Source organism: Kogia breviceps, chromosome 2 (assembly GCF_026419965.1).
Source record: "Kogia breviceps isolate mKogBre1 chromosome 2, mKogBre1 haplotype 1, whole genome shotgun sequence".
NCBI lineage: Eukaryota > Metazoa > Chordata > Mammalia > Artiodactyla > Physeteridae > Kogia > Kogia breviceps.
Genome location: NC_081311.1, coordinates 1,117,077 through 1,143,146, shown reverse-complemented (window position 1 = coordinate 1,143,146; position 26,070 = coordinate 1,117,077). Strand labels below are relative to the sequence as shown.

General features: G+C 62.4%; 2 protein-coding genes across 26 annotated transcripts in view; both read left to right on the top strand.

The window, feature by feature from the left end:
• Positions 1–5,801, top strand: part of JAKMIP3 (Janus kinase and microtubule interacting protein 3) — a 109,650-nt gene extending 103,849 nt beyond the window's left edge. For 22 of the 25 annotated variants that reach the window (XM_067023886.1, XM_067024021.1, XM_067024025.1 and 19 more), the window contains one exon: positions 3,338–5,801. The gene's annotated coding sequence lies outside the window, so the exon portion shown is untranslated. Of the gene's footprint in view, positions 1–959; positions 1,455–3,337 lie in introns of all 25 variants that reach the window. The other 3 variants (XM_067023889.1, XM_067023888.1, XM_067024030.1) reach the window with 3 other exon arrangements.
• Positions 5,802–8,805: 3,004 nt separating this feature from the next.
• On the top strand, positions 8,806–25,313 carry DPYSL4 (dihydropyrimidinase like 4). Its single transcript, XM_059054969.2, has 14 exons — positions 8,806–9,045; positions 12,410–12,498; positions 13,165–13,349; positions 15,288–15,452; positions 17,223–17,284; positions 17,381–17,461; positions 18,873–18,941; positions 19,308–19,428; positions 20,356–20,512; positions 20,744–20,885; positions 21,509–21,679; positions 21,942–22,121; positions 23,604–23,769; positions 24,519–25,313. The coding sequence occupies exons 1-14, from the start codon at positions 9,007–9,009 to the stop codon at positions 24,608–24,610; spliced, it is 1,719 nt and encodes a 572-aa protein (XP_058910952.1). The 5' UTR covers positions 8,806–9,006; the 3' UTR covers positions 24,611–25,313.
• Positions 25,314–26,070: the final 757 nt, after the last annotated feature.

Genomic DNA, 26,070 nt, shown 5'->3' with positions numbered 1-26,070 from the left:
CCGCATCTCCTGCAGTGGAAGGTGGATTCTCTACCACTGGACCACCAGGGAAGCCCCCAAAGCCATCTACTTCTTGATATTTTTTGCCCCGAGTCAGAGCTCCGGGGAAGGAGGACCTTGGCCCCAAATGAGTCTGTCGTCGCCATCTGTTCCTGTCGGGTTTGGAAGTGTTTGTCTACGACTTCCCACAATACTCGTGCTCACGTGGACAGGTCCTGCTTTTAGCCCGCCCTCCGCTGTCCCTTAAGCTGATCAGACATGTATTTGTGTGGGTTACTTCTGAGGGGCTGGGGCCTGGAGTAGGGGTGTGTTTGGGGGCAGAGAGCAAAGATCGGGGCTGCGGGACCCCACCCCTGCCGAGTGCCTGTGGAATTGGGCTCTCGCCCGCCTGGACCTCTGGGTTCAGTGTGCGGACCGGGGCTCACTTGTCTTGTGTGTTTCCGGAAACCCCAAGAGGCCCCGCGGGCTTTCCCGTGGCGCCCAGTGTAGCGGGTTCTGACCCCAGGGAGGAGCCGGCCATCCCCGCCCACGGCTTCATGCTTCCCAACAGCTGAGGTCCCAGCGGGACTCCCCAGCGCAGACACAGGCGGCGGCACCCGTTCCCTGGGCTCTATTTTGGCATAAATCAGGATGTTGCTTCCTAATCCACATGTACGAATGCATTTGCTTCCGTTACCGGTGGGTGTTACTGATGAGAATTCTGCTTCTGCAGCTCTGAGCGACGTTCTGACATCTCCGTGCCTATTGGGCCGGGCACCTACGTAAAAATAGCCCTGCTGCCAGCTGGGTCGTGGTCTGGCCAGATGCCCTCCTGTCCTCTCGTCCCTCCTCTGTCCACTTTGGTAACTATGAAATGAACCCACTTAGGGACGTCGGTTATCAACGTCCTCCTGTCCTTTATACCTCATCACCCATCCTCAGCGCAGCCCAATAAAAAATCACGTAACCTCTCCCTCCAGCAGGAAGGTAGGGGCGCGGTCCTCGGTGCCCGCCGTTATGGAGACATCACCTCTCAGCAGGCAGGAGTCCGCCAGACTCGGCCCCGGGCTGGGAGCACCAGCACGTGCCATGCTTCCCTGCACGCCTCCGGCCCTCCTCCCACACAACGTCCGTCCTCGTCTCCCTCGGCGCTGTGCTCCCGCCTCTCCGCGGAGCGCTGCACACGCACGGACGTGCCCGGCTCGCGCGCTGTGGAATCCTCCGTGTGGACCCCGGTACACACTCAGGCCGTGCCTGGCCACTAGTACACAGTCAGATGAATGACGGCCCGGCACGTGGACCGACGTGCTTCTCCATTCTGCAGCCTCACGGCCTCCTGAGGTTCCAGAAAACGGCGGAAGTGGGGTGCTCCCGGGTCCCCAGGACCACCCGCAGGCTCAGTGGCCCACCGGGCTTCTCAGGGCTCAGTACAGAATGGTGCCGCGGCTCAGATCTATTGCAGTGATGTCATCGAGGTAGGCAGCTGGCTCTGTAAGGGCAGAAGACACAGGGGGAGGCTGGAGGGACCCAGGAGCAGATCCCCTACACGTTCTCGCGCCTGTGGAGGCCACACAGAGCACACCCTCCCCAGCCTGAAAGCGCAGCTGTGTGCGCGCGCCGCCTCTGCCAGGGAGCCGGGAGTGTCCCCTGGGGACTCGGAGCTCAGCGTTGTTGCTGCGGCCCCTCATTTGGGCGCCGCCTGCCCTCGGAAGGAGGCAGGTGTTTGCCATAAATCACATCATTTGTACAAACAGTCTAGGCCAGCCCACGAGCACAACCTCTTCTCTCCGGGAGAGTTTCTTTTTTTTTTTTTTTTTTTTTTTTTTTTGGTGGTACGCGGGCCTTCCACCACTGTGGCCTCTCCCGTTGCGGAGCACAGGCTCCGGACGCACAGGCTCAGCGGCCACGGCTCACGGGCCCAGCCGCTCCGCAGCACGTGGGATCTTCCCGGACCGGGGCACGAACCCGTGTCCCCTGCATCGGCAGGCGGACTCTCAACCACTGCGCCACCAGGGAAGCCCCGGGAGAGTTTCAAAGGCCAGGTTTCCAGATGCCAATCAAGGGCCAAGCTGGCAGGCAGGCCCCTGTGCAGACTGCAGCTCAGCTTCTGCCCAAAGAGGCGCTCTTGAATGAGGAGCCCCCCGGGACCGGGGGACCAAGGGCAGAGCCACCAGATGACCCCACACTCGCCTGTCCTGGGTCTCGCATGGCTTCAACGTGGTGAGATCTTGGACTGACGGGGGTGGGTGGGGGGGTGGTCAGGAAGTTGGGCCAGCGGCCGAAAAGGGAGGGGTGGAGGACACCATATCGGAGGACATGGGACTGAGGGGCCTGTAGGGACTGGGGAGGTCTGGAGCCTGGAAGCAGAAGCATGCCTTGATGCGTGTGTGCGTGTGCGTGCGTGCGTGTGTGCGTGTGTGCACGTGCGTGTGTGCGTGTGCGTGCGTGTGTGCACGTGCGTGTGTGCGCGTGCGTGTGTGCGTGTGCTTCTCCATCTGCAAAATGAGAGGGTCCTTTCTAACACACTAGAAGTGGATGAATTGACTAGAAACTCTTTAGAGATGCATCAGATTACAGGCATAGGAACAATGTAAGTTTAACGCAGCAGATTTCAACCATGATGTGTGCGATACTCGGTGAAGTAATCACACGTGCGATTCTAATGCGTTTAGCGTTCATTCTACTTGGTGGAGTGTCCTCTGGCTGAGAAGTTAGTTTTAAAGTTAAAAACCAACAAAACTCTGCGGAGTTTCTAATGTCCGTGACCCCAGGTGGTGTGCTCCACCACCCCCTCCCCGCCCCCCTGCCCCCGCCCCCGCCCCGCCCCCGCCCCCTCCCCCCTCCCCTCTCCTCCCTCCCCCCTCCCCTCTCCCCTCTCCCCTCTCACCCACCGATGCTGCTGCTCCAGCGGCTGCTCTAGGGTCCGCCCTCCATGTTAGAAAGAACCTGGGCAGCTCCTTCTTAACTTCTTCTAAATATTAAAGATGTAAAAGGTGAAAAGGAAGAATTAGTACCTAACAGAGACCCACTTTCTAAGTACTAAGAAGAATTGAAAATTGGGCAGAAACGTGAGCACTCTCGCCCATGTGGGAGGGAGCCCCGAGGCCACTTCTGCACATGGTCTCATGGGGCACAGGGACTCGTCTTTGTGGCCTCGCATCTCCTGGGAAGAGCCGTTTGCATCTCCCAGACAGAGGCTCAAGTGTGGCGCCATGCCTGGGCCGGAGCCACCATAATCGGATGTCCGCCTACAGAGGCAGCGCCTGGTCATTTCTCCAGCCCTTCCCCACCGGGAGTCCCCGCCAGTGGCTCAGATGTCTCACACTAACAGAAAGCATCTGTCTTCACTCTTTTTCAGAGAAGAAGCAGCACGTCGATGAAGCCTGTTTAAAGCGTGATTTCCATTCCCGCCGAGCATCGTGGTCCACGGCCGGGGGAGTCTGCCCGCGTTTGGACACAGCCCGACTCACGGCTTGGAGGTGGTGCGTCTGTTGACCTCGCACCCTTGGGGGCCTAAGGTTGTGCTGTCAGTGCTGAACTTGCAAGGGGTACGTGTGCCTGTGTGTGTGCACACGCACGTGCTCTATCAGAAGACAATGCCCAGGACTGGGCTCTTTGAGGCACCTAGAAGTTGACCTGCTGTGTAATGAGAGTGCAGCCAGATGAGAATGTAATGGACAACATTGTATAAAAGACACACAGACTGCATTGCCCAGCGGCGGGAGGGAGGTACGCCTATGCTGTCTGGAAGTGTTAGGTTCACTTTATATTTGTGTCGGAAGAAACGTTCAACTACGGTGCAGATGACAGCGGCAGCCAGACCAGGATGACCTGGGAGGAAGCTTATAGGATCAGACAGACGTGCTCTCTTCTCTAGAGGGTGCAGGCTTTCCGCTGGGCAATGCATTGTTAATCAACACTTGTCCAAGGAGGACACATCCTTTCTATTGGCATTAAAGTCACAGTCACTTAGTCACTTGAACAAAACACGGGGCCAGTTCACTGCTTCTCCAGCTGAGCCTGAAGTCAGGGTTTGTATCTCAAGTCCGAAATCTGGCTGAGTCCTTCCTGCGCACTTTAGTCTTGGTCTGATGACGGCATCGTCTTGGCACATTCGTCATACGCTCAGAACCAAACGGCAGACAATAGTCTCGTGTTAACAAAAGCCACCGTGGAGCTATGGATGAGCTCCCAGATTGAAGCCTGGTGGGATGTAGGATGGGGGCGCGCAGAAGCACCCCGCAGCGCCAGGCGCTCCCTGTGGGCCTGCCCGCCCCACGTGTACCTGCGCGGGGACAGCAGCCACGCAGGTGGCCCAGCTCAGATCCCAGAATGTGCGTGTGAAACGCAGATTCACACCCCTCGAGTTTATTTGGGTCATCATGATTTTGCGTGTCGTACATATGTCTGGAGTTCTTCACATGCAACCCCACAACCCCGGACACTCTGAAGCACAGCTTTGTAATTTTTAGAAGAAGGCAAACTCGGCAGGAGACAGAAGCATGTAAATATGTACCAGTGCCTATGAAGTTGTTATTGTCCGTACGTAAAAAGGATGTGCACTGGAAAGGGAAAATGGCTCAATGAATGTTTTAAATAATACTTCACGTACCAAATTGCATTTGGTACATTCAGGAAAGCACACATTTCGTTGCAATGCCAATTCTTCTCTTCAAATATTGTTCTTATTCATGTATCATAGGCACCTTCTTTTCATCTGATTACAAAATCCAGCATTTCAGGATTGGGCTTTTGCAAAACAATAAAGAAGAAAAGAAAAGAGAGAGTGGGGGGGAGGGCAAATATGAGCATTTGTCACTGATTCCTGCTGGTCCAGTGAGCATCCAAAGAATTCAAGTATTTTATAATAACGCGCACTTTCTAAATTCTAGAGTGTACCTGGTTTCAAAACCAGTGGGCTGGACTGAATTCCCTGCGAGTATCTGGGCTCTCTTACTGCTAGCTCTTCAAACAGGGGAAGCGTGTGTGCAAATGTGTCACTCCTTAATGGAGCAAGAGGAGGGACCCTGAAAGGTTGAAACACAGAAGTGTTTACTGTGTAACCGGGACGCGGACATGTATACAGCATAACAGTTATCACCATAATCACTGTGTGCACAATACCCAGAAAAACACAAATGTTTTCATTTGTCTAAGCTACAAATCCATGTAAATTTCAGCTTCCTTGTTGACACGGATGTGTGTACCTCGCTTCCATGGTCTAGAGCTCCAGTCGCTGAAGGACCGTGGCTCTTCCTTAAAGGGCTCTGCCCTCGAGGAACCTGTAGCCTTCAGGACGCCCCGAGTGCCTTACAGGGCTGTGAACACGAGCTCTGGCAGTCAGGAAGGAGGGTGTGCCGGGTTTGCATTTGGAGGCGCTGTGACATTCACCTACACTGACCATTACTGCATCGTTGACCTTAAGATGGATTGTGCGTTTTAACACAGCAATGGATTTACGTTTAGGCTCAGGAAAATCAAGCTGTAAATTATGTATCAAATCATATATTTGTTTACTGTATATTTTTTAAAAGCTTTATTGTAAATTTATGCAAAAACGAATGAGGACTTGTTTTCTCACAGCAATGCGCCAGGCAGTATTTGTGTGTTCCCTGAAGCAATTCCTTAATAACCACACTCTAAACACCTGATAGCTCTGTTCCGTGCTCGACAGTATTCAGAGGCCTAAGATAGGTTTGTATGGCGATCAACTACAAAATTTTACACATATTTTTATATTGTGATTCCTATGATATATACCGGAGAATTTTTACTCATTTGTAAATTATTGTGCAGTTTTTAATAAAAGGTTGTCTTAAGTCTTAGAATATTAAAGTTCTCCTCCTCACAAAGCATTAAAGTCTGGGCGTATCGGCTGTGTTAGCCACTTCTGTGTTCCGTGCCCACTCTCTGAACGGCAGTGCCTCTTTCCACACCAGAAAGGGAACTTGGGCCTTCTACTCATTAGGGAGGAGGTGCCGGGGACCTCACATACAGCCTCATCCTAAGTCATGGGGAGTCTTCTGGAGGACAGGCTCTGAAATCAGAGGTACTGGCGCACCTGGCTGAGGTCAGCCGTCAGGGAGGACTGCTCCTGTAGCTGTTTGTCAAATGAGAACCAGAAAAGAAAAGTCAGACCACCGAGAATGGTGAAAGAATTTCTGTGAATGAATAAGAACACATTTTAGGGCTTCCCTGGTGGCGCAGTGGTTAAGAAGCCGCCTGCCAACTCAGGGGACACGGGTTCGTGCCCTGGTCCGGGAAGATCCCACATGCCGCGGAGCAACTAAGCCCCGCGATCCACAGCTACTGAGCCCGCTTGCGTAGAGCCCTTGCTCTGAAACAAGAGAAGCCACAGCAAGGAGAAGCCCGTGCACCGCAACGAAGAGTAGCCCCCCTCGCCGCAACTAGAGAAAGCCCACACGCAGCAACGAAGACCCAACACAGCCAAAAATAAATAAATTAAATAAATAAATTTTAAGAACACATTTTAGTCACAGTGATCCCACACAGGTGATTAAAGCCTGTTTGATCTCTTTGGGGGAGGGGAAAACCAAGGTGGGACTGGAACAAGGGGATGGGAAAGTGCTGATTTAGCTCTGCACGTGTTCTCATGCCACAGCCGGCACTGGAGTGTGCTCGCACTGGCTCTCACTGTCCCAACTTACGCTTTGAAATTCCGGCTGCACTAACAGCACGGAAAGGTTGCGGTGGCTTTTCCTTAAAAAACAGTCCCTGCGGGGCTCGACTGAGTGACAGCATCGCGCCATGACTCTGGGTGGGCTGAGAGTCCTCCTACCGTGTCTCACCCCAAACCTTGAACTTTTTTAAAAAATTAATTAATTAATTTTATTTTTGGCTGCATTCGGTCTTCGTTGCTGCGCACGGGTTTTCTCTAGCTGTGGCGAGCGGGGGCCACTCTTCGTTGCGGTGCGCGGGCTTCTCATTGCTGTGGCTGGTCTCGTTGTGGAGCACGGGCTCTAGGCACACGGGCTTCAGTAGTTGTGGCTCGCGGGCTCTAGAGCACAGGCTCAGCGCTTGGGCTTAGCTGCTCCGCGGCATGTGGGATCTTCCCAGACCACATGTTCCCTCTTCCCCTGCTCCAACCCGTGTCCCCTGCATCGGCAGGCGGATTCTTAACCACTGCACCACCAGGGAAGCCCTGAACTTGTTTTTAAGGGCAGTCTGGAGCAGCTCCCGTGGGCGCATTCCCTCCCCCCCTCCCCGCCCTGGCCCTCCCGACTCGCCAAGTGTTTCAGAGTCAGAGCCTCCTTCCCCGACGTGAGATCGCCCACAGGGCCTGGAAATATGGCTGCAGTTCCAAAAAACTGTGGTTTCTTCCGTGCGTGGTCCGCGCCTGCCCTTCTGCGGGTTGAGCGGGAGGTCAGAACCCCGGTTTGCCCCGGGGGCGAGCTGCAGAGCTTCGCTGGGATGGAACGCACGCCCTCGGCCCAGATCCGGAGCGTTCAGCACTCCCTGCGTGGACAGCGCCAGCTCGAGCGGACGCCAGGCCGGGCTGCGGGGTGGGGGGAGGGCTGGGGGGATGGAGGGGAGCGCCAGGCCCCGCCACAGGAGGCTCCAGGAACCGCCGCCCCTCGCCGGCTCCCGCCGTGGCAGCACGGCGGCCGCCGGAGCCAGCAGAGGCCCTGCCCGCGTGCCCGGGGATGCGGGGCACAGGAAGGCCCGGGCCGGGCCAAGCTCGGCAGAGTCTTTGGCTGCCTGGAGGACGCCTTTGAGAACAAGACGCCGCAGCTGCACGCGCGGGGAGGCGTACACCAGGGTCCGCGAGCAGGAGAGCCCCACAGCCGGCCAAGCGGCGACCCGAAGAGACGCGGCGAGCCAGGCGGAGACGGCCCAGAGGCTGCAGCAAGTCTCCCAGAGAGGCCCAGCGTGGCCCAGGCCCGCGCGGCCCGGGTAGTGGCCTCAGTGCAGAGGCACGGGCATCGGGGCCAGTGAGAGGGGGACGCGGGCCCGGGACGCCCTGAGACGCCACACGTCCACGCCGGAGGCCGCTGGGGCGCGCAGTCCAGGGGCTCGCCGTCTTCCACCAGCCCCCAGCTCCTCCGAGGGGACGCGAGGGCTCGCGGCGGGAACTTCTCCCTCACTGGCCGTGTCTGAGCCTGGACTTCCCTGTCCTGCGCGCCCCCCTCCTCAGAACCCGCCCGGAGGCCTGGCCTCTCCTGCCCTGGTCTGCCTCTCCGGTCCGTCCTGGGTCCTGGGTGGCTCTTTCTCTGTGGGTCTCTCTCGGTCTCTCTCTATCCCTTCTGTGTCTCTCCAACCTCCCGCCTGACATCAAGCTTCGCGGGGCTGGCCCTGGGGCAGCCTCACAAGGAGGTGTTTCACAGTGAGGCGTCTCCACTGTCCGGTCCCAGGGCCAGCGCATGGCCTGGCGTTCCGATCCCTGCCCGGGCAATTACTCCAAGGAGCCCGGCTTTGGCCTGAAACATCTTTTCCGGACAGAGTCCAGCCTGAGCCTGGACTTGAGACTGCATTCAGTCCCCGCGGCTCTGGGTGCCTCGGGCCATGAGGGAGCTGGTGGGGGGCCCTCGACTGGCCAGGGGGAAGGGGGTCCTGGCAGGACATGGCCGGAAGCCTCACTCTCCGTCCCGGGGGCAGACTCTGCACACACACTGGCCGGGACCGGTCGCAACCCTCTCCTCCCGCCCACCCTAAACAAGTTCGCCTCTCGGTCCTCGCAGGGGCGCGTCCGCGGCCTCAGCTCGCGCCTCGGGCCGGGCTTGTGCGTACAGTCACCGAGCCCGGCCGGGGCGGGGCTTGAAAGCAGAGCGGCCGCGGCGGGCCGGGGGCGGGGCCGGGGGCGGGGCCGGGGCGGGGCCGGGGGCGGGGCCGCGCGGCCCAGCGCGCTCCCACTCGGACGCCCGGCGCCCCCACGCGCACGCCTGGGCTCTGCGCGTCCCCCCTGTCGAGGCCTAGCTCGTGCGTCCGCCGCCGGAGACCCCCAGGACCGCCCCGCCCGAACCGGGCCGCGCCGACGAAAGGAGACGGCGGCGCAGCCGGAGGAGCAGGATGTCCTTCCAGGGCAAGAAGAGCATCCCCCGGATCACGGTGAGCTCCGCTCCCGGGCCCGCTCCGCGCCTCCTTCCCGCGCAGCCCGGGGTCCCCGCGAGCGCCGCGCCAGACCCCCTTTACAGAGCCGGCGCATAGGCCCAGGCCCTCCTCTGCCCCCGGGGCGGGCTGGGGCCGGGGGGAGGCCTGCTCCCCAAGCGCAGATGCGCCTGCCTCCTCCCCCCCACCCCGCCCCCGTGCGTCCGGGCCTCTCTGGGAGCTCCGATTCGGAGTGGGCCGTCGGCGCGGCCCTTTGTTGACGCCGCCGGTCCGGCCGCGGGGCACAGAGATGCCATCCCCGCCCCGCGCCCCCCCACCCCGCGCCCACGCCGCCGCCGCACCACCGGGAGCTCTTTGTCCGAGACAAAGCAACTCAACCCGGCTCGGAGCCCTTGGCGACCCGAGCCCCTCCGTGGAGCCGGGGCTCGGAGCCCCCGGGGGGCGGTCGGGGGGGAAAGAAGGTGGCTCGCTAGTCACTGTGCGGGCATCAGGCATCTCAGGTCCGGGGAGGAGATCCTCTAACAGCACACGCACTGCTGCGAGAGGTCCCACACTGTCCACCCCGTGCTGCCGGGAAACAAAGACGACCCCTCCGTGCGGCCAGGAGCCCAACAGAGGGAGGGAGGGAGGGAGGGAGGAAGGGAGGCGGGCGCCTGGGCGCCAGCTGGACGGTACCTGGGAACCCGCGGATTCAAATCCAGCGGGAGGCGGTGGGATGGCCCATGGGGGTGGCCAGTTCACTTCCTGAGATACTCAGGGAGGAAGAAGCCCGCCCCACCCCTCGCATACAGGAGAGGGTCAGACCTGATGCAGGCAGGGAGCCAGCCAGGGCCGGGAGGGGCCTGATCCCATCTCTGGGCAGCTCAGACTCAAGGTGGCTGGTTTAGGGGAACTTCCACCCTCATCCTGAGGCGCATGGCACCTCATCCTGCTGCATTTCCCTCTTGGTTCCAAACCCAGGAAGGCTCCCAGAATCTGAGTCCAGAAGTCTGGGCATTGGAGGGTGGGGGATGGAGCAGGGCAGCCAGGCCAGTCTCTTCCTGCCCAAAGCCTTCCTATTCCTCTTCTTGGGCTTCTTTGAGAATGCTGTTGGTCCACTGGGGCTGGAGTTGGGGCGGTTGGAGTGGGGGCACTGCAGGGGGAGGCAGGAGGGTCTGAACACTGGCTCAGAAGCTGGGCAAGGTGGGTCCTTGGGATGTGACCTGTCAGGGCTGGGTCTAGGGCCCAGGGGACTGGGCAGTGAGCCTCTGCAGAACCCAGAAGGGAGAGGCCCAGGCAGCTGGGGCCGGGCCAGGCGGTAGACCAGGAGTTGGCAGTGGGTCACACAGTAGGGATTTTCAGCTTCGAGGGCCACACTGTTTCTGGTGCAGCTACTCAGCCCTGCAAGGGAGCGGTCCTGGGTGTGACTGCTCCAGTAAACGCTGAGCTTGGACATTGAAACGTGAATTTCATGTAACTTTTATGAGTCTTGAAAGTCTTCTTCTGATGTCTTTCAACCGGCATAAGATGCCGACCACGCTCAGCTCGGGGCTGCACAGGGCCAGGTCGAGGGCCGTGTTTGGCTTGTGGCACAGCTGGCCACCCTTTTGTAGACTGTGCGGTGGTGGTTTCACCTCTAGTCAATAGAAATCTGAGAATTCAGCCCAAACTGTTAGATGTTAATAAGAATAGAGAATGATGTGCTAAGGCTCATAAGCGATGAATTATTTATCCTCTCAGCAGACTCTTAAGAGTCCTGCCGAGTGCGCCACACACGTCAGTTCTCTTGGCATCAGGCTGATGGTGTGCGAAGAGCCAGAACCCCCGGCCTGCAGACCTGGCCCAGCCTCTGGGTGGGCACCCATGAGCCCCGGGCCAGGTCCCAGAACCCTGTGGAACAGCTGTCACTCCGGCCTGGTCAAGTCCCAGAGAGTGGGAGGCTCTAGCAAGGTCGCGGAGGGAGAGTGCTGCAGGGCTGGGTTCTCGCCCGCTTCCTGCTGCACTCAGCCGTGTGCTCCTCCTTTATGTTTCTCTCCGTTCTTCTCCACTGAGGTCAGACCGTCACCCCTGATATCGTGCACAGCTCCGTTACTGGCTCCCCCTCTGCCTCACTCCCTCCTTCCTGACCATCAGAAGTGGACTCACGGCTGCCCGGCTCCGTGCTGTGGAGAGCCCCGAAGAGCTGGCCCAACTGGCCGCCACTTTGTTCACCCCCTTGGGCTACCCCCAGGCAGCACCAGACCCTGCAGGCACCCCGATGTCCTCCTGGCCCTGCGCCCCCACGGCCTCTCCATCAGCAGCTCCCGCTCCCCAACTCCCAGCCTCTCTGGAGTCCATCTCTCATCTGCCCCGTAATGCTGGCCCGGGGCCCCGCCTCTCACCCAGACCACATCAGACCCCACTCCGGCGATGACCCTGTTTCCATCCTTGAACACCACGGGCTGCTTTCTACAACACGCTAATATGAATGATCTGAATGATCATTTAAGCCCCAGCTTAAGGCCTCCCAGGTGGCGGCCCGCTGACTCCCCAAGCCCAGCATGCCCCGCCCCTACCCACCTCCCGTTCCCCCCACCACCCCCGCCCCGTCTCGTTTCCTCTCCTGCATCAACCGGACTCTTTCCTGCCTCAGGGCCTTTGCATGGGCTGCGCCCTGGCCTGAGCTTGAGTCACCTCCCATTTTAGCTCCTCCAACAGGCCCTTCTCGGTCCCTGAGGCAGCCAGGCCTGTCTCCCATCACCCTGTCACGTCACCTGCTTTGTGCTCTTGCATCTGTCACCATCTGTGATGGCCGTGTGTGTGTGTGTGTGTGTGTGTGTGTGTGTGTGAGAGAGAGAGAGAGAGAGAGATGTCTGTCTCCCTCCCCAGGGGTAGGGCCCCCGCCTGCCGGCACTGCCTCAGGGCACAGAGGTTCTGGAAGGAGCCCGCCCCAGCTGTCAGCCGGAGCCGCCTCTGTGGGTGGAAGAGGAGAGCAGACGTGGTCCACCTCCGCCCTCGGCCTGGGCTTTACAAATTGGGCAACGGGTGTGAAGATGTACACGTGGTTCACTGCACTGCTGTCCGCACCGCCTCGGCTTTGCCGTGGTGAAGCGGGAAGCTAGCTGGTCGCACACCCTGCGCCTTTGGCGAGGCCAGACTGCCTGACCTGTGTTTGCAGGTCGTGCGCGGGGCCCGTAGGCAGCTGCCCCCAAGGGCCACCGTCTCGGGGCACCCTCTGCCCGCCCTTGGTGTGTGTGGGATAGACCATACAGGCTCTGTCCTGGATTTCATGCACACAAATTGTGCCCGAATGTTTCCATCATAATTCCAGGGTAAAGCTTGTGCTCAAGATACCGTTGAGTCACTCAGTTTGGAGGAGACTTACCCATTTCTTTGTTTCTGATAGAGTGGCCGCCTTCTGATCAGAGGCGGAAGGATCGTGAATGATGACCAGTCCTTTTACGCTGACCTGTATGTGGAGGACGGTTTGATAAAGTGAGTTTCTACCTCCGATACCTTCACGGCCACACGTTGATCACACACTATCCAGAAGTTTACTTTGGGGCGAGATCCACGTGAATGGTTCCGAAATGGTTCTGGAAGCTCGTTCCCTGGAAATAGCTTTTGCCCATCCCGAGCCTTCAGTGAAGCCTCAGAGAGCAGGACAGTGGCTTCCTCGTTTCTTTGTTAACACAGCTTCAGTATGGTGTGGGGCTCAAAGTAGGTGTTTAATAAATGCTTATCGACCACACCTATTAGCTTGTCCGCTTGTGCCTGTCAAGCAGCTCCAGGGACTTCCCTGGCGGTCCAGTGGTTAAGACTCCACGCTGCCAATGCAGGAGGCGTGGGTTCGATCCCTGGTCGGGAACTAAGTTCCCACATGCCACGCGGCAGGAACAAAGCAAAACAAAAAAGCAGCTCCAGCCTCTGGTGAATAAACAGCGAGTGGACACCTAAGTGAGCAGCACGGGGTTGGATCCCCTGTGTTGACGGTCCCGAGCCCCAGAGTGTGGGCCGGTCCAGTTAAGTCTTGGCCGTATTGCCCTGTTCCTCAGGGACGAGAGCCCAAGGGCAAGAGTCCCGGCTCTGCAGCGTTGCCAAGGAGCCCGTGCACGTTTGCTCAGGGCTCTTCCTAACCAGCGAAATCTCTGTTGCTTTCAGACAAATTGGAGAAAACCTCATTGTCCCTGGGGGCATCAAAACGATTGACGCTCACGGCCTAATGGTCCTGCCAGGCGGAGTCGACGTCCACACAAGGCTGCAGATGCCCGTCCTGGGCATGACCCCGGCTGATGACTTCTGCCAGGGGACCAAGGCTGCCCTGGCAGGAGGGACCACCATGATATGTGAGTGTCTCCTGTGGGAAGCGTCTGTCCCACACCGTGGTACTCTGGCAGGTTTGCATGTCTCAGGAAGATGGTGTTTTTCTCAGGCCTCTTCCCCTTTATTGCATCTCATTCTAAGAAAGCCTTGAGTGCCTGTCTTTCACCCCGTCCCTCATCCTGAGTCGTGCTGCCTTGGCCGGCTCTGGAGCGCTCCTGGGATTTCCACGGGGGCACACAGGGACGGGCGCCCAGTAATCTGTTATCTCCCGGGAAGCTGGCAGCTGGCTAAGGACCAGGTTTGGAAAACCCAGGTGCAGGGGTTGTGCTGCCTGAAATGTCAGACACATTTGCCCCTGAACCTCACACCCTCTGAGGCTTGGTTTGCAGAAACTCCCTGCCCATGTCAAAAGAGCTAAAGACGGAGGCTGTGTTTTAGGAAAAGGATGATGAAAAATACTGCTCCCCTATCAACAAGCCCCAGAGGTACCGTTTCTTTAGTGCCGACCCTGGGCCAGGCACGAGCGCCATCCTGGTGAGCCTCAGCTCCGTGCTCGTACAACCCTCTGAGCTGGGCAGAGAAGCCCCGGTTCACAGCTGGTGAGGTGAATTGGCTCGCCCACCGCGAACTTGCCCGTGGCCAGCGCAGGGGCCAGGAAGAGGCACCGGCGCGCGGCCCTCCCCCCACGGCCTGTGCCGAGCACAGACACACCCACTAGGTTAGACATGGCCTAACAGACCCAGCCCGGCCCTGGCTGCGCGCCGCATCCTGGCTGTGCCTTCAGGCAACGCAGCTCACTTTTAGACGTCTCACTTCCCCGATCTGTCAGGGAGGAGGAAGAGGGTGGAGGAGGGAGCAAGTGGGTGCACGTCGTTGCTTTACTGTGTCCGGCACACGGTGAGCGCTGCCCCTGCTGCCACCGGGAGAGGCTGCTCTGGGGACCCTGGGCTACTTCACAAGTGACATTTAGACGTTGCACAATCCTGGCCTGGTGTGGTTTTACTGCACCACGACGTGGCAGGAAAAACCCAGCAGGGGTCCACCTTTTCGTCTGATTAAGGAGAGTTGTGATTTCAGGCCCTGGGTCCTGCTTGTCATCGGTGGCCGGGCTGAGCAGGTGCCTTCGTGGTTATGTCACCTGCTCCTGCCGGTGCTGAGGCATGAGACCAGCTGTGAGGACAGAGATGCTGCAGGGCCGGGCTGGCCTAGGCAGAGCCGCCGGCAGCTCCAGGCTGGAGCTGTGAGCCGCCTGCAGGGCGGGGCCCTGGGTTCTCGACCTGCGCTGTGGGAAGCAGAGGGCCCACGTGAGGGCTAGGGCGTGCTGGAGGAAGGCACGGCATTTGCCTGTAACCCCGGAGCGGGTGTGCCTTCCCCACCCCCGGCCACCGCACTCCCCGCTCTTTCCCTGCACCTGGCAGAGGCTGCGAGCGGGCTTTGGACCTTGGACGTGGGGTTGCCGGCAGGGTGGGGTGACGGTGCAGCGTCCATGTGTGTTCCCAGCTTCCCCGGGGGGTGGGCTGGGAGCACTGCTCGAGGGCTGTGAGGCCAGTGAGGCAGGAGGGAAGCCAGCCCCGTGCGCTGCTGTGGGCGGGCTCGCGGGTCCAGCGCCACGGACAGTGGCGCCGCCCCTCCCCCTCCAGGGGCACCTCACTCCGGCCAGGCCTGTGCGGGAGGTGAAGGCCTAAACTGCCAGTGGGGTCCTTGGGGGGGTGTCCGCTGGAGAGTGAGGTCCTCCCCTCTGCTCAGAGAGGCTGGGGACGAGGGGCGGGAGATGCCTCTTTGGACGGGACGGACGGGCAGGTTCCCAGCAGCCTCAGCCCGGCGTTGGGTACGAGGCCTCTTCTCTGCTTTTCTCGGACGCGTGTCCTGGTTTCCCGGGAACACGAAGCCGCTCTCTGTCGGAGGCCCGGGTGGTTCCAGCGGCACGGGTGGGGGCTCAGCTGACCACGCTGTCCCCACAGTGGACCACGTGTTCCCCGACACGGGTGTGAGCCTGCTGGCGGCCTTCGAGCAGTGGCGGGAGACGGCGGACCGTGGAGCCTGCTGTGACTACTCCCTGCACGTGGACGTCCCCCGCTGGCATGAGAGCACCAGGGAGGAGCTGGAGGCCCTGGTGAAGGACAAGGGTGAGCAGGAGGCCCGGCCGGGCGGAAGGGCAGCTGCAGGGCCTGGGCTTCCCTGGCCTCGGTGGACTCTGTGCTCCTGAGCCCGGGGCAGGCGGCCGGGAGCTGGGAGACAGTTGGACAAGAGCCAATCGGAGATCTGCTAGGCTGAGGGGTCACCTGCGTCCGAGTCTGGGGACACACCCCGTAGCTGTTGTCCTCACAAGGGGATGCAGCAGGGACTTCCCTGGAGGCCCAGTGGTTAAGACTTCACCTTCCAGCGCAGGGGGCGCGGATTGGATCCCTAGTCGGGGAGCTAAGATCCCACCTGCCTCGCAGCCAAAACACCAAAACAGAAAACAGAAGCAATGTTGTAAGAAAATTCAATAAAGACTTAAAAAAAAAAAGAGGACACGGCAGTCACAGCTGTCACCTCGGACCCCTTGTGTCTTGGCCCTGGATGAAGGATCAGCACTATAAGCCTTCTTGGCATCTTAAGAGCCTTTAGAAGGAGATGCCTTAAAACCTACTGCCAAAAAAAATAAAAATAAAATAAAACCTACTGCTGCCTCAGCTGAAACAGGACCGTTTACAGATAAGGCTTAATTATTTTTTTAATCAAAAGTCCTGAAGCTGAAACCACATCAAAGTTTATAGAGGACTTGACAAGTTAGCCGGACGTCGTAACTGAGCTCCAGTGCCTGGCTTCGAGGGTGGGCCTAGCGCACAGCCGGGAGAGGAGCTAGCGGGGCTGGGACGGGGGTGCTGGCTGCAGACCCCTGGCCGGGCCCTGGAAGCCACAGGGCCCTCCCCGCAGGAGACGCTGCCCCCCGCCCCACTGTACATCCGAGGGAGGCAGGGAGGTTCGTCGAGGCCATTTCCCAAAGAGCGACGGTCCTCACACCAGTAGCCTTTGGCATTTAGGACCCCCAACCTGGGGTGGGCAGGGGGCTGTCAGCCTCTGCACCTCATTCCAGGCAGTGGCTCCACCACCCGGCTTGTTCCTTGACGGGATCGGGAGGCCTGCGGCCTTGCAGCTCCGAGCAGAGGTAGAAACCAGGTGCCAGGCCCGCTGGGTGGTGCCCAGGGACGGGCCTGCATGCTGACCAGTAGCCTCCAGCAGGCGCCCTGCGGCAGGCTGTCCCCTGGGGGGTCGGCTCGTGTGGCATGGGGTGACAGTTTCCCCCGCGTGCCTTTGCTCAAGTTCGCACTTCCGACCCCGCGCGCTGACAGAGAGGAGGGATGGGCCGCGCGCCGCTGGTTTGGACGGCGGGGCTCTCCCCGGCTGGTCCCGCGTCCGCACTGCACAGGAGAGCTCGAGCCTGGCCTGATGGGGCCCCGAGGCCGCGGGCAGCCGGTCCTGCTCCTGCTGCTTTTTCCTGAGAGCCCGAGCGGGCGCTGTGGGCGGGGCTTGGCAGGCGCCACCGAGGCCGCAGGCTAGGTGGCCAGCATGAGGGCCTCCCCGGCGCCCAGTGCGGGAGGGGCTCCCGTGCAGCCCGGGCAGAGCTCAGACGGCGAGCCTGCAGCTCACGGCTCCCTTCCGTCCGGCGCTCCCGGGGGCCATGGGGGGTTAGTGGGCGGAGTGCGGGGTCTCACCTGGCTTTGCCACTGGGGAACAATTGGTTCCTGACCCCAGAGCTCGAGAAGCAGGAGGCGCCGGGGTGACTCTGTCCCCGTCCCGGCTCAGGAGAGTGTGGGGCTGGTCCCCCAGGGCCACCAGGCCAGCTGGCGGGGCCCCTGGAGCTCGGGGGGCAGTGGAGGCTCCTGGCATCCACCCCTCCTGCCTCCCCCCAGGTGTGAACTCCTTCCTGGTCTTCATGGCGTACAAGGACAGGTACCAGTGCACGGACGGCCAGGTAAGGCCAGATGCCGAGCAGGGGAGCGAGCGGGTGTCTCAGGCTGCTGTGGATGGGAGACACACAGCCTCACGCAGCTCATGTGTCTCTCCCCAGATGTACGAGATCTTCAGTGTCATCCGGGACCTGGGAGCCGTGGCCCAAGTGCACGCGGAGAACGGGGACATCGTGGACGAGGTGTGGGCGGAGCTGGCGGGGTGACCCCTGCCCACTTGGGTGTGAGCACTGATCCCACAAACCCTGGCGGAGGGAACCTGGAACTTGACCCAGTAAATGGCTTGCCCAGGTCAAAGGTCAAGCAGGCAGGGTGTCAGGGAGCCTGGGGGGCTCTTGGCCATAACAGATTTTTCCATGATCATCACACTTCTGATCAAAAATCCTCCAAAATCAGGGACTTCCTCGGTGATCCAGTGGATAAGACTCTGCACTTCCACCGCAGGGGGCGCAGGTTCGATCCCTGGTTCGTGGCAGAGCTCCTATGCTGCGCGGTGTGGCCAAAAAAAAAAAAAAAAAATTCTCCAAAATCAAAGTGTTGCTTCTTGGTGAGGGGTGCTGAGACTGGGGTCTCCGAGCCCTCCGCCCTCTGGACCGAGGCCCCTCCCATGAGCACACCTGTTGGGTTAGTGGCGCTGTCCTCAGTCGTGTCCCAGGCTGCCTGGGGGGTGCCTGGCCCTTCTGCGCACGCCCCCCCCTTCCCTGGGGGCCGGGGCTGTGAGGGGGGTGCCCCCAGCCTCTGCTCCTCTCCCTGTTTTCCCGTCCGCCCACAGGTGCGGGTTGGGTGGGGCGCCCGGGAGCTTCCAGGCCTCCTGGGGGCCTGGCGGGGGGTCGCACACACACGGCCACCTCCCCAACATTCCAGACCCACAGAGAAGCTTCTTGGGACCCGTCGGCTCTGCCCCTCCCAAGTTCAACGGGAGGGTGGTGACAGTCAGGAGGGGCACGTGGGGTTCCGGGCATCGGGTGCCGTATGTGCTCCCAGGGTTCGAGGCCAGGCCCGGCGGGAGACGTCGTGGGTCACGCTTAGTGTTCAGGACGGTGGGCCGCGAGTGCCGGGGAGGCTTGTTAGGGGGTCGGTGGGATTCTGCTTCTCCCCCATTCTCCACGCGGAAGCTCGTTTACCCCAGAGGGTGCTGTGGCTCAGACCTGTAGGATGAGTAAGCTTGCCCAAGAAGCAGCCCCGTCCCCGACTGTGCAGAGCCGCCGCGCACACCCCGACGCACACGCCCCCACCGCGCACTCCCCGATGCGCACACCCCGACGTGCACCCACTGGGGAAACAACACGGCAGGCAAGGCTGTGGGGTCTTGTCCCCTCACTTAGGGGGCCTGTGACCTTGGGCAAGTCCGTGCCCTCTGCAAGCCCCGTTCCCTCATCTGTAATTTGGGGACCTGGAGTCACTCCGCTTCGAGTCACCCCTCTACTCCATTCTGAGTTCTCTGGGGTTGGTGGTCCTCAGGGGCCTGGAAGTCTGGGCTCATCTAGGGGAGCAGGGCTCGTCTCGGGGTCAGGGGTCGTCTCGGGGTCAGGGGTCGTCTCGGGGTCAGGGTGCTCTGGGCTGCATCCGGGCTGGAACACCGTGTGTATTTAGGAGCAGAAGCGGCTGCTGCAGCTCGGCATCACCGGCCCCGAGGGCCACGTGCTCAGCCACCCAGAGGAGGTAGGTGTGAGCTTGCTGGAAACGCCCCCCGCCTGGGCCTTCATCCGGCCGTGGGTCTGGCCCCGTGGTCCCGGCAGGGCTGCGATCCCGCTCTCCTCGTCTGGAGGCGTGAATCAAGGCTCACGTCCCCTCCTGCCACTGGTCACGGAGGCCTTTATGCGAGGCCAAGGACGTGCCGTGGTCAGCCGTGGGGTCTGCACGGGTCGGCCCAGATTCTGGGCAGCGAGCCCCAGGCTGGGGTCCTCACCTGCCCGGGGTGCTCCCTCTGGGCCCGGGATCTGTGGGTGGGCCGGGGGCATCTCGCGCCCATACTGCTCCGGAGGCCTCGGTGTCCTCATGTGGCCTGAGTGCCCCCCCCATCCCCAGGTGGAGGCTGAGGCCGTGTACCGCGCTGTCACCATCGCCAGGCAGGCCAACTGTCCGCTGTACGTCACCAAGGTGATGAGCAAGGCTGCGGCCGACGTGATTGCCCGAGCCAAGCGTAGAGGTGAGTGGCGGCCCCGGACCGGGGCGCGGGGCGCGGGTCTCTGTGCGGGTCTGTCACGTCCGCGGCTTCCCAGGGCTGGGCCAGCTGGGCCGTAGCTCGGCGCAGGCAGACCCCACGGAGATGCAGCGGCTGCCCTGCCGGCCTCTTCATGGTGGGGTGGCCTCTGGTGCGGGGGCACCAGGACTGTGGCCGGCGGGAGATGTGGGCACCTGGTCCTTGTGTGGGGTGGGTGGCCTGAGTCTCCCCTCTTGTGCAAACAGCAGTGGCGCGCCGGGGGGCCTTGAAGCAAAAGTGAGGCCTGGCGGCCCCGTTCGCACAGAAGTGAGCGTCAGAGCCGCGCTCCGTGTATGCGCGCGTCTGTGTGCGCAGAGTGCGTGGCGTGTGTCTGCGTGTGTGTGTGGTGTGTGTGGTGTGAACGGTGCACGAGAACAGATCCTCATGTCGTGTAAGGGGGCCCGGCCCAGCTGACCCTGGGGGCCCATGGGACTGTCCTCTGGGCACGTCCTGCGTCCAGGAGCTGGGGTGCGTGTCCCCGGGGCTGGATGCCCTCTGGCCCTGGAAGCCCAGGCCGTGGAGGAGGCAGGGGGTCCGTGACGGAGCCAGGTCCTTGCACGGAGGCTTTGGCCAGGCGGGGCGGGCAGTCAGCTGACGGTGTCTCACGGCAGCCGGGGGCCCCAGCAGGGGTATGAGGCAGCAGGGACAGAGAGGACCCACTTCGGGAGCCCCAGGTGGCCTGGGCCGGGCGCCCCCTGAGCAGGGGAAAAGCTGTCCAGGCTTGGGAGATCGAGGGGCAGTTGTGCGTCAGCCCTGGGACCACGGGGCCGGCCCCACCCCACGATGAAGGCCCGGTCAGGGGGGCGTTCCCAGGCCCCGCCCGGGTCTGGGGACACGGAGGCCAGCAGTGCCCCTCACGGCCTCTCCCCGCAGGGGTGGTCGTGGTCGGGGAGCCCATCACCGCCGGCCTGGGCGCCGATGGCCTCCACTACTGGGGCAAGAACTGGGCCAAGGCCGCGGCCTTCGTCACGTCACCCCCCCTCAACCCGGACCCCAGCACTGCAGACCACCTCGCCTCCCTGCTGGCCAGGTAGGGAGCCACCTACGCGCCCCTCGCCCTGGCCCGCCCTGTGCCCGCCGGCAGCTGCGGGCCTCTGGCGTTGCGAGAGTCCGCACCAGGGTCGTTGCCCCCCCACCTGCGCCCCGAGGCCCCGGCTCTGCCCTCCCCGACAGCCTCCCCCCCACGCCCCTGGAGCCAGCTGGGCCTCCGGCGGCTCAGGAAGGACAGGCCCCTCTGGGCTCTGACTCCGGCTTTCCTCAGCGGGGACCTCCAGGTGACCGGCAGTGCCCACTGCACCTTCACCACTGCCCAGAAGGCCGTCGGCAGGGACGACTTCACGCGCATCCCCGAGGGCACCAACGGCGTGGAGGAGCGCATGTCTGTGGTCTGGGAGAAATGCGTGGTGCGTGCGGAAGTGGGGTGTGGGCTCCTCCCCACAGCGCGCTGCCTGCTCGTCACAAAGGGAAGCCCCTTGCGCGGTAAATTCTCCGGAGCAGAGAGCGGGGCTCGCGGGCCCCAGGCTGCCGTCCCCCAGCCCTGCCACCCGGCGCTCCCTGCACGTTTGCTTCTGGTCCTGATGCACAGCACCCAGGGAGCGCGGGCTCCCCGCCCTGGTGGAATTGCACTCCGCAACGTCTCCCTCTAGGGAGGCCTGAGATTTCCCCAGGCCTCCATCTCGCTTGGAGGGTCCTGCCCACGGCCTCTGCCCCCGTGCCCCCAGCCCCGGTCCTGAGCCCTTCCCTGGGCTGAGGCCCTGACCCCAGGCTCCCGGCTGCCCCAGCGGGATGGCCGCGTCCTTTGGGGACACAGACATCATTGTGGAAGCATCAGCGTTCACTTGCCCACAAAGTGAGCATGGAGAGCAGCTTGGTGCCCAGGAAGGACCAGACCTGCAGGCACGACTGAGGCACACGCCCCGCGGCCTAGGGGACAGGGGCCACCTCCACACAAGAGCCCCGAGACCAGACCCCCGCCTGCGGCCAGGAAGGGCGCCCCCCGACTCACCCCCGCCTTCTTGCTTCTCAGGCCTCAGGGAAGATGGACGAGAACGAATTTGTTGCCGTGACCAGTACAAATGCAGCCAAAATCTTCAATTTTTACCCAAGGAAGGGGCGGGTGGCCGTAGGTGCCGATGCCGACCTGGTCATATGGAACCCCAAGGCCACGAAAATCATCTCTGCCCAGAGCCACCACCTGGTGAGAGAAGCCTGGTGCCACGTCGGGGTCAGGGTCGGGGCCCGGGGAGCCCCGCAGCCTTCCGGGGGGCGCTAGGCCGGAGCAGCGGAGGCGGAGGACGAGCGCTCCGGGCTCCTGAGAAACGTGCCTCGGGGGCGGGGGGGCGGGGCGTGGCGGCCACCGCCTTCCGAATCCCGGCCCAGCCTAGCGGGCGCCGCCGCCCCCCCCCCCCCGGGGTCCCGGATCAGGAGGACGCTGAGCAGCCCCCGGCTGTTCTCCCCAGAACGTGGAGTACAACATTTTCGAAGGCGTCGAGTGCCGAGGAGCCCCCACGGTGGTCATAAGTCAGGGCAGGGTCGTGCTGGAGGACGGGGCCCTGTTCGTCACCCCCGGGGCTGGCCGCTTTATTCCGCGGAAGACCTTCCCCGACTTCGTCTACAAGAGGATAAAGGCTCGCAACAGGGTAAGGCCTGAGCCCGGCGGGCGGGTGCACGTGAGCTCTCAGGCCTCCTCCGGGGCAGCCCTGCCCGCGGCCGCTGTCGGGAAAGCACAGCGGCCCCACCGCTCCGGGCGCTTCTTAGAGGTGCTTCGCCTGCGTTCGTTACTGGGCAGCCCGTGTCGCTGTAGAAAGCGTGGGTGTGAAGCAAAAAAAACCCCTCGTAGCCACCCCCCAGGTACACTGCCGCTAAGGCTAGCAGAGCCCGCCCAGGATTTCCCCGGGAGCAGACGTGGACGTTCCTAAGTTAAGGAAGAACACGTGGTTTACACGGCATCCACAAACTTAGCAGTTGTGGGCCCTCGTCTTCCCACGCACGCTTGGCCAGCTGCCCGCCGAGTCTGGCGGATGCGCCAGGTGTCCACCCAAGCCCCGCGCTGCACGCGCAGGTGGCCCACGCACGCGCACAGGCACACACACAGGGCCGCACATGTGGTTAGTGTACCCTCTGGTTTGCTTTATCCCAGCCGTTTCCAGTTTTCTAGGCTAAAGACGTCGTCTGAGCTTGTAGTGGGAGGCTGGGCTAGAGGCCAGGTGCTGGTCTCCTTCCCGGGAAAGGAGAGTGGAGGCTGCCCTAACTCGCGGACACTGCTGTCTCAGGCTGCAGGGCCACGCCGCGGCTGCTGCCCACGTCTGACCTGGGCACGCCACCCCCTCCTCCCTCAGGGCTCGAGCGGGGCCGAGAGGCAGGGTCCAGGGCAGAGGGCTGGGCATTGCACCCCTTGGGGTGAGGTCCGGGGCACCCCCGGGCACTGGGCAGCTCCGTGAGGTGGCAGGCCAGCTCCATGTACGGCCGCGGCACGGAGCTGGGAGGGGGGACGGCTCCCATCGCACACCCGGGGTGATGGGGGCAGGGGCTGGATGGAGACCCGAATCTGCAGAACTCCACACCCCACAGTCGCTCGTGCCCTGCACCCCTGCCCCACTGTGACCCCTGCACAGGGCAGGATCTGGTCAGAAGCCCCTAGGGCTGGGCTCAGCCCCGCAGTCACGAGTGTAAAGCCGCAAGTCCCCAGGCAGGCGCCAGCTGCAAACACAAGCACAGCTGAAGGGCTTGCCTCAGCCCTCGGACCGTTGGCCCGTCATGGTGGCTACTGGGAAGGGCCTCTCCCTCTGGGGGCCATTTTCAGGGAGGGCAGGACCCAGGGCCACCACCTCAGGGCTTCCTCGCGAACACAGCAGGGGCTGCGTGGGGGCCCAGAGCACGGTGGGTACTGAGGAGGCGGCGACTCTGCTGGGACCAGTTTCTGATTCCAAAAGGAGACTCCTCCGCAGGCCACCCCGAGGTGGAGGACACAGCTCCTCCAGCTCGGGGCACTGCTGCCCGGCCTCGGGGGAGGGAGGGATGTGTCCACACTCGTGGGCAGTCACCCCCGTTGGCGGGGAGCCCCCTGCCCTCGAGCCCGGGGCCCGCGCAGCACCCCCTCATGCCAGCCTCTCGGCCCACAGCTGGCAGAGATCCACGGCGTGCCCCGAGGCCTCTACGACGGGCTGGTCCACGAGGCGATGGTGCCCCCCAAGCCCGGGGCTGGTGTGCAGGCCCGCGTGTCCTGCCCGGGGAAGATCTCAGTCCCACCCGTTCGCAACCTGCACCAGTCGGGGTTCAGTCTGTCTGGTGAGTTGAGCCCAGCCTCTGTGGGACCCGAGGACCACGTGGGAGTCCAGCCTCCAGCCCCTCACTGACCCATAACGCAGAGGCACATACGTGAGGCGCAAAAGGATGGGGCCTGGGGCTTCAAGGGCTCTGGGGGCCCCGCGTGCAGCCACCAGGCTCGGGCCTCTGATCAGGGTCTCAGCTGTGCTCCCAGCGTGCTAGGATTCTAAGAGAAGCCCTGAGCCCCAGGCTCTCCCTGCACACGGAGCCAGACCCTCCCTCTCTCTTCCCAGCCCTTGGATGGGGGCCAACCCAGCCCCTGACATCCTGTCTCAGCCTCCCTATTGGGGAGGTGATGGCGGTCCCTGCCTGCCTCCTGGGGATGTAGGGCCAGGGGCAGCTCCCCTTTGGAATCCAGCATCGTCCTAAAGGCTAAAGGCAGCCTTCTCCCATCACGGGGGTCGGCGCAGGGCAAGACCCACGGGAGGGGCGAGCAGGCCTGGCCCAGTCTCGGCTCCTCCGGCCCGGATTCCCGGAGGCTCGACCTTGACCTCCAGTCTCCGGCCGCACGCACACCTGGCCTCACTTGCCTGCTCGTCTGAGGCCTCAGTGGTGGGAGTGCCTGACCCGTGGCCTGGCTGACCCGCCAAGGCCGTCGGGGAGCGTGGGGGGCCTGCGGTGGGGGGGCCGTGGCTCCGCATCCCGGGCCTCGCGGGCGTGACGGTTTGCGTCCCCTCCCGGCGCCGCTTCCACTCCTGGCTTCCCCACAGGCTCTCAGGCCGACGACCACATCGCCAGGCGCACGGCTCAGAAGATCATGGCACCACCTGGCGGCCGCTCCAACATCACGTCCCTGTCCTAGGTGCTGCTCGTGCCCGCGGCTCGCGTGCCTGTAGGCGGCGGCCTCCCCCTCCGTTCCCTTCCCTTCGTTGAACCCATTTTGAAAGGTGCCTGGCCTCACCTTCCCCTCCCCAGAAACTCTCCTCTTGGGGAGGTTTCACTGCCAGGGCAAGGAGGCTGGACATGGTGGCGGGGACAGCTCAGGTGGCCCCGAGCCCGGGTGCCGGGTGCCTCAGGAAGACGGGGGCCTCCCAGGATGCCCAGGGCAGCCGGGCCAGGCTGAAAGGCTGGGGGTGTTTGGCCCTCGTCCCTATCAGAGCCCCCAGCTCTGCCACCTGCTCCCACGGGCAGAGGTGCAGCCCATCCCTGTGTGCCTTGGCGCAGCGGGGAGCGCCCCGGCCCTGCCCAGAGCTGCTGTGACTTCAGGGACCCACCAGGAACACAGGGTAGGGCAGCTGCCGGCAGGACTTCGGCAGATTCGTCTGTACGCTTTTCCAAGGGCCAAACCTCTGCTTTCCTAGAGCCCATGTCCAGGGAATTTTAGGATCCTTTAGCTAAGATGCTTACCTTTTACTACTAAGTGTGCATTGCAGTAGTTAATTAGAGCAGCAGTTTTGTGTGGTGAGGACACACCTGTAGCCGGGAACCTGCCTGCCACCCACAGCCGAGCAGCACTGTGCCCCAGTCCACGTGAATCAAGTCGATTAAAGGCATCTGGGCTGGAAGCGCCGGCGTGTGGAGAGCCCCGACTTCTCTAGCCCTGCGCCATCCCCTGGGGGTCCACGCTTGGGATACTGGGGGATACCCCGCAGCCCCCTGGCCTGGCTTCGAGCTGCCTGCCAGGCTGGACCTCGAGACCACCTGCAGGGCCAGCCGTGCTTGGCCTCCGGGCACGGGCAGGGCTGGGTCCGGGCCATAGGGAGGCGCTCTGCCTCCCAGGGAAGGGGCCCCAGGACTGCAGGTCCGAGACAGCCAGCCATTCAGAGGGAGAGGGTTGGTCGGGAGGACCCCCGCCTACATTTTCCTTGATGGGCCCAAGCCAGCCCAGCAGAAGGTTGGGGGTAGCGTGACGCCTGGGCAGCCGCCAGGAACAGCGCGATGAGCTCACACCTCCAGCGGGTGGCGGCGGGGGGGGCGGGGGGGGAGCCTACATTCTGCCCCCTTAAGGCAGAGCAGCCTGGGTTCTGATCCAGACCCATGGACTGAGCTGCACCAGAACATCCTAGAAGACGCAACTGCTGGATTGGCCTCCCGGCCTCAGCCTCTTTCTCATAACAACGGCGCCACTTCTGTTCCCCGGATGTGGGACGCTCCCAGGAGGGCTCTTCACCCCAAGAGCACCAGGAAGGCTCAGGGGCGGCCCCCTACCCCTCACACAGCCAGGCACTCTGGGCCCTGCCCAGGCATCCACTTCCGGTCATGTTCCCTGGGGGAACGTGAACAGCCCCATCTTTGAACCCAGGCCTTCCATGTGCTGCGCTG

Bases quoted from the DNA above. Each gene is read 5' to 3' on its own strand.
- DPYSL4 (XM_059054969.2), top strand. From the start codon at position 9,007: ATGTCCTTCCAGGGCAAGAAGAGCATCCCCCGGATCACG. The intron at 19,429-20,355 runs GTGAGTGGCGGC...CTCTCCCCGCAG, and splicing joins TGCCCGAGCCAAGCGTAGAG to GGGTGGTCGTGGTCGGGGAG. The intron at 22,122-23,603 runs GTAAGGCCTGAG...CTCGGCCCACAG, and splicing joins GGATAAAGGCTCGCAACAGG to CTGGCAGAGATCCACGGCGT.